The 7279-nt window shown below is 36.0% G+C and overlaps 1 protein-coding gene across 1 annotated transcript; it reads right to left on the bottom strand.

Annotated features, from left to right (window-relative positions):
* Positions 1-1714: 1714 nt before the first annotated feature.
* hp (haptoglobin) lies at positions 1715-6677 on the bottom strand. Its single transcript, XM_015030231.1, has 4 exons — positions 6571-6677; positions 6121-6188; positions 3172-3443; positions 1715-2585 (listed from the first exon to the last, which is right to left on the bottom strand). The coding sequence occupies exons 1-4, from the start codon at positions 6588-6590 to the stop codon at positions 2034-2036; spliced, it is 912 nt and encodes a 303-aa protein (XP_014885717.1). The 5' UTR covers positions 6591-6677; the 3' UTR covers positions 1715-2033.
* Positions 6678-7279: the final 602 nt, after the last annotated feature.

Raw genomic sequence — 7279 nt, 5'->3', positions numbered from 1 at the left:
AGGAAAAAGTTTGGGGACCCCTGCCCAAGCTGGCCTGTCTTTTCGTAACACTGAAATAAATCACCCAGCGGTTCGGAGCCAGTCCTCACTTTGATTTTTTTATTTTTATTTTTTCTCTCGCTCTCATCTTCTCCAATCATAATGTATCAAGTGGACGGGCAGCTGTCATCACAACACCTTTCTGGGTGTTTATTGTTGAGGCACGTCGTTATTTATGGCAGAGTGGACGCTCCTGCCTGACAGAAATATCTTTGAAGTGGTGGTATTGAAGGCAGCAGTCAAACCCACAGGTTGTGAAAAGTGTCGACTCCTCTTAATTCATTGTTAACTTTTGCTTTCAAGTGTTGCACAGCAGCACCATGATGTAATGTTGCCTTAACATTTGGAGCCACTACAGTGCAGAATGAAACCAAGGTTCGACTCATGTGAACACAGTCAAATTTCATTTAAGTTGTTTTTGATTTAAACTGCATTTTTTTTAAACAACTGAAGTAGGTAACATTAATAATGTTATAAACTGACAGTATGTGCCTGAAGAATATCTAATACTCAACATTTAAATTATAAATGAAATGCAAAGTGTTTTGTAGATATAATATTCTGTCTATCCAGGATGGATTATGTGATTATTAACCAATTAGGCCACATTTCCCTCTGTCTGTTCGCTCATCCGTTGACTTTAAGGTATCCCAGGTTAGGCTGTAAGCAGGATATACAGCTGTTTATGTTATTGGTCCTCACCTGTGTTGGTATTTAGATCATTTTGGGTTGTTTTATTCTAAGTTTTTTCTCTATCCACTCATTTGCATTGAGTTTTGAAGTGCCTTTTTGTGTTCTGTTGTGTATTTTATAGTATTACATTTATATTAGTCTTTTTTTTGTTATATATATATATATGTTCAGCTCCTCCATTCTGTTTATCATCCATCCTTTTTGCTCTACCAAGGCCCATTAATCACAATGTTTAAGCTCTCTGCTTTCTTTACTGGGGTTTTCTGCTGCTCTCACTCTGCCTCTTTGCTTTGATTTTCTTTGTTTCCTTATTTAATTATTATAAAATCATCTCACTCTTAGGTGATATCTGCTTCTGAGTCGTCTCAAATCCCAGTCATGCTTGATTCTGGAGGATCTGAAATGTTTTCCAGGCTAGAAAAGGCCTGGAGTTCCTTCATGTAGTTAGTTCCTGGTGTGCTACGTGTTCTTGTGTCTGCCAAAAGAAGATGCACAGTAAGCAAACTAATCAGATGAGCCAAATCACTTTGGCTCATCATTTTTGATAAGAACGAGAAGCAACTCTGACTCCATTTCCTCCCAGATGATGGAAATGCTCACCTCATCTCTCGGACAGATCCCAGTCAGCCTCTGAAGAAGGATCAGGCTTTTTGTGGGACAATAAAGGACAATTTGGTCTTATTTATTATCAGACATTGGGGATAAAAAGGTTGTCTTTAATTTCTTTTATGAAATATCTGGCTTCAACTTCAGTGGGACTCATCTCCACACAAATTACTGGTGAGTTTTATAACTCTTCATCCCCCCTAAACAGTTCAAAATAGTTTGTTTCAAACCTTGCTCTTAAATTCAGACCCTTGGGTCATTTCACAAAAGATTAATAGAAGCTCTGACCTAAATATAAAAGCTTGTTTCGCTCTTCTCCTTTCAACTTTTCCCACCCAAGTTAAAACGTACACACAAGAAGCACGCAGTTGATGGATTTGTGTTTGTCATTTCTGTAGCCTTTATAAATTTACATATTTCAACGTATACCCCTTTCTGAAATTTGTTTCAGAAATATGACAAATAAATACAAATTTAGAAAAAAGGCCAAAAGGCATTATTAGTGTGGCCTATTTACCCCTCTGTGGGTTCGTGACGAGACTCTGTAAATCAAATCCGATGTTGTCACTTGTCACAACATTTAATCTACAGACTTGGCAGAAGCTGAACTAAAGCCATTTACTGACACAATACATTGCAATGATTTCTCTCTGCAAACATCTATCACAACAAGGGAGCCTGAAGCTCTGTGGCTGCTATCCGAACATTTTAGCCATTGCATCAGAGCGCAGAGCAGACGACTTCTCTGTGTCTCCTCTAATGACTCTATGGATCCAAGGTAAATACGAAGAAATCTTCATGTAGACGCCGTAGCTGTTCCGGCTGCAGGATTTGTCGTAGGAGAGGATGCCCGCAGCGTACACGTCCCCAGATTGAGCATCTCTGACAGCCAGAGCGCCTCCTGCGTCACCAAAACAAACGTTCTCCTCAAGCTGTGTGGGTCTGGTGCAGAACATGTTGTCGTCCAGACTCGGGGTGTGTGAGCTACGCTCGTACTCTGCTTTACAGTCGGAGTAATTAGCCAGAGGGAGAACAAGGTATTTGAGAGACGTAGCAGGGGTGAGGTGGATCCCCCAGCCCCAGCCAGCAATGACCCCTGACCCGCCCACAACAGTGTCCAGGTCCTGTCCTCTCTCTGGGAGGGGGATCGGAGTGACCTCAGTCATGATCACAGACTCTTTAAGTTTGATCAGAGCCAGATCGTTGTCCCAGTCAGTCTGGTTTTGGAAGTCCGGATGAAGAAAAACCTACAGGAGGAGAATGGAAATATCTCTTATTTTTAATCTACGTTTTTTTAACGTTTTTTTTTTTTTTGCTGTTTTCTATAAAGAATGTAATAAAAAGTCCTTTAATCTCATCTTCCAAAGATATCAAAACAAACTGTGCTTTGCTACCTAAAGCAATGTCTCACTCTGAATACTTTCCCAGGGCGAACAAGTTTTGAACAAGTCAAAATAAGAATAATTTTCCCTTTTATATTAAGTTTTTTATAATAAAGTTTGAATGCCTAAAGAAATTAAAGTCTAACATGTTTATGAACTGAGAAAGATGAAAGAAAACAGCAAGAAAGTTAAAAAAAGTTTCTCTTCCTTTCATAAATCCTTCCTGGATGTCATTTGTCTCACTAACCCTGAAGCGCAAAATCAAAAGTAATTTTATTCCAGCCCCTAAAATAATTGAAATGCAACACAGGAGAAAAGCATTACCAGGCACACTAATGAAATAAAAAGAAGAGCAATAATACCTTGTTTTCTATTTTCCTTTCAAATTAACTAACACAAAAATGACAGACATTTAGTAAATGTCTCCTTTAGCAAGAAGCCAGATCCTCACCTTGTCTACAGCGACTTCTTTGGAGGCGTTGGCTTCTGCCTTTTGTGAGATTCCTAAATAAACTTTTGGGATGATGGGATCTTTTCCCTGAGTGTCCTGTCGACTCTTTCTAATAAAGAGGTTCCTTCCAGCCGTCAACACCCAGCGGTCAGAGATGAGAGCGCCGCCTGCATACCCGCCATCCAGCACGCTGTCAGACAGGTAGACCATGGCTTGCCAGGGGACCTGAGGGGCCAACGTCCCACCAACCATCCGCTTCAAACGAAGGAAACCTAATTTGGAGGGGAAGATATAAAACCATGTTTAGCCAATTTATTGTTATAATTTTCGTTTGTTGAAAACATTTTGTTGTAAAAAACAAGATAAGTTCAAATATCTTGTCTCTTGTTTTTTTTGGTGGCCCATTCATGAAGCACAGGCTGCAAAACAGAGGCGATCTTAACTTCAGAAAAAGTAAATGAAAAAATATGGAAGAAATAAAAAACACGAACGACATAGAATGTCCAAGTAGCACCATGGGGCAAAGAAAACTAAAATGAGGTTGACTCAAAATATGAAGAAACAGCTATAAAAACAGATATGCTTCAAATAAATAAAATATTCATTATAATTCAAGTTGCTTTTCAAAGTGAAACAAGTAAAACTGCAAAATCCACGGCAGCTTAGTTTCTTGTTTGTTTTTATATATGATTTTGTTCATGACTAATATTTGTTTTTTTAAGTGAATTAAAAGTCTATGCTGATGAATCTGTTGTTTGTGTTTAAAGTTCACCAGAGTCCAGAATATACTAAAGTCAATGAGGTAAATTATTCACCAATTTAAAATTTTGCATAATATTTGGGATGGGAGGGTATAATGTTCTCTCCCCACAAAAAAAGTAATAAATTTAAGCTTTTTGTAAGTTTTGTCTGTTGTAATCCTTAGTGCTGTAACTCCTGGCTTGTGATTTATCGTATGGATCTTTATTTGAATTAAATCGTTTGAACTTTCAAGTAAAAGCTTTGATTCTTTCATTCTGTTTTTCATAAACAGAAAAGAAGAAACAAAGCCCATCTCTGTGTGTTTGATCGTCTTCTCCTTTCTGTGACTGAGATAATCAAGGTTCAAGTGATTGTCTCTTCAAAGCAATAGCAACATCTTGAATATTTTCTCTGGATTATTAAATCTGTACTGGTTCTTCCTTGGTGAGTTTTATCAAAGCAGAAGATTTCAACCTACAAGCAGTTAAACAAATTAATCACTTTATTAGCTTGATGCATAACAAGATTTTAAGAGTGTTTTTTTTTTTTCTCACCTAATGCTGCTAAAAGCTGAAACAATCTTTTTCAACAAGTCCCCAGTGTGCTGAGCCATATTTATTGACCTAGATTGAAGGTTTTGTTGCATTTAAATGACTTTTTCTGAAGAAAAATAATGAATCTGAATGTTTTTATTACAGACTCTTGTTAATAAATAAAAATATTTGAATGAAACAATCTATTAAATTCTGCAGGAGCCAGAATTGGAGTTTATTGGCACTGAAGATGCTAAACAGGATCATTTGATCAGGTGTCTTGTTTTGTACAAAGGTGAAGTTAAACTTCTACTCCCAGCTGGTTCTGCTGTCTGCACAGAAGGTGTAACATCAGTCTTCACAAGCATTATGTTGCTATGTGCAACATTATGAAATAAGATTTTTCAACTCATCTATTCATTTTGTTAACGGAACTGAAACTCTGTGATTAAATTATCAGGACTCTTCAAAAACATGTCCTGATTTTCTCTTTAAAACTGATCATTTATTAGGTTATAATGAAATATTTTCAATAGTTGGTGAATGTTCTAAATTATTTTTACTATCCGAGAGCATTAATAAATACACGAATAAACCAACACTCAATAATTTCAAAAGTCACGTTTCCTTTGAAGTTTTGGAGGATTCTATAATTAGATTTTTTTTACTCACCTTTTGACTTGAAAGTATTATAAAGTTACACATTTGTTATAACTATCATGTTGTGACAGCATAGCATAAATAATCTGGAAAAATATCATATCTCTAAAAATGGAGACAATTTTAATGAATATGGAAGAAACATATTTTTTGAAAAAGTTATACACAGTCACTTTAAATGGTTAAATTATTTAAAATTGTGTTTGCTGGATGGATGGACGGACGGACGGACGGATGGACGGATGGATGTTTTTTATGCATGTGAAACTTTTAAATCCAGCAAAGCAAATTGACGGAGAAAACTCCAACTCCAATCCAGAGCCTACTGAAGAAAGTCAGCAAATGTGTAGACTATCATGAATTTTACAATAGACATCAACAAGTCATATGCATCACTTCTACATTCACCTCTTGCACTAAATGGTTCAATAAGCTCACAACATTCCAGCTAATCCTGTCTTGTTTAAGACAAAATTTATTGTCTCAAATGAGAGACATTTTAAAACTCTCATTTCTCCTGGTCTTGAACTCACCCAAACCTGAAACAGATCCAGCTAATGGAATAAAAACACTGCTGAAAACCTCTGGAACAAAATTTAAAAAAAGGTGGAAAAGAGGAACAACTTATATAGGAATTAAGCAAGATACAGTCGTGTGAAAAGAATAGGACAGCCTTTAACATCCTGTGTTATTAAAGCATACAATGAGGATATTTAACATTTTAACAGTGCTGAAAAATTCAAGTAAGAAAAATATATTTTGAAACTTAAAGAAAGATTATAAATTATAAAACACCTACATTTATTTCTGCTGTGATTTTTTTGTGATAAATTATTCATACATATTTCCACCCCTTGAAGTGAACACAAATCATAGGTAAACAGTAAATTGCACTTTCATAGATTAAACCATCTTGTTCATACAAACTTTGTTGCCAGACAAATAAATACAAAAATAATAAAATAACATTTTTAGTTGTGATCTTTGTCAACTAAGCAGTGAATGTTTGCGTTACCAGAGTCTTTGATCGTTTCCTCTGCCAGGACGGTCCGTGTGGCCAGGAAGACCAACGCAAGAAAAAACCTTCAAACGACAACAGAGTCGACTAAGAAGAAAAGACATCTACTGGATTTATTCATCTAGATCAGCTGAGATAAAAAAAAAAAACTAAACATATAAAAGAAAAAGTATTGACAAATAAACTACTTAAAAATCAAGGCTATTAATTATTGTCATTCTAACCTGTTTAGGCAACTGATTTTTGTTGGGAATTTAAAATTTGGCTTTGTAGAAACTATTTCACACAATATCTCCAAAAGTTATTGCATAATCTTAACTCAGTTCACACTTTCCTATGACTTATATTAATCTAAATTGCAAAGCCTTTTGATGTTGAAAAAAAAAAAGAGGTTAATTGCTTTCAGATTTCCTCTGTGATGCAAAGCAATAAATATTTTAATCTTACTCCTTGTTGACAGTGAGCATGTTCTCCAGTGGTGGCCGTAGCCGCTCCTTCTCAGCGCGTTGTGCGTTTCTGGTGCTGATATATTTATATCTGTTGAAAGATAAAAGACTCTGATCTGGAAATTTCTGCTTGGCACATGAAAACAGGATTCCCAGTATTTCGAAATGAGCTGCGAAATTGCGAAATCTTGCAACAGGTTGTTTGGTCTGTTTGATAGTCTCTACAGTGTCCGAATGAGAAGAAAATACAACAAAACTTTTAAAGTGTAATTCATGAACAGTACAAGCTTCTCTTGTAAAATAAAGAATGAGAAACATGTTGCATACAGTAACAAAACAGAGCAAAAAGAAAGGTTCTGTCTTGTTTTATTGTATAAATTTAGTTCAGCTTCTTTAAGTTCATGTTAAAGAGACTGAAAATCTTTTATGTCATGGTTTTGAGTCACAGTTTACGGAAAATAAAGACAGGTTGCAGCTTACTGTGCATTCCACAATTTACTGAAGATAAGGCAAATATTGCCTCATTAGGTCTTCCTGCGTGAAACAACAGAGTGTATTTTGACTTTCCTGGCACTATTTAAATATGCCAGCAGTCTGACAGAAAATGGCTGCAAAGTATAAAGTCCAACAATCCTGCTCTGCATATTTATTTGCAAAAGGTCACGGATGGGTTTCAGAGTTTCATGTCTAATGGGAGATAATTCAACCTA

Source organism: Poecilia latipinna, unplaced genomic scaffold, assembly GCF_001443285.1.
Source record: "Poecilia latipinna isolate Pla-1442-1.1 unplaced genomic scaffold, P_latipinna-1.0 Scaffold176, whole genome shotgun sequence".
NCBI lineage: Eukaryota > Metazoa > Chordata > Actinopteri > Cyprinodontiformes > Poeciliidae > Poecilia > Poecilia latipinna.
Note: the sequence above shows the minus strand (reverse complement) of the source record. Positions and strands in the feature narration are given on the sequence as shown.

What these genes read in the sequence shown, in the direction of transcription:
- hp (XM_015030231.1), bottom strand. Translation starts at nt 6,590, where the DNA reads ATGCTCACTGTCAACAAGGA. An exon ending in ATGCTCACTGTCAACAAGGA is followed by an intron (nt 6,189 to 6,570) that starts GTAAGATTAAAA and finishes TGTCGTTTGAAG; the next exon opens with GTTTTTTCTTGCGTTGGTCT. An exon ending in GGAAACGATCAAAGACTCTG is followed by an intron (nt 3,444 to 6,120) that starts GTAACGCAAACA and finishes CCTCCAAATTAG; the next exon opens with GTTTCCTTCGTTTGAAGCGG.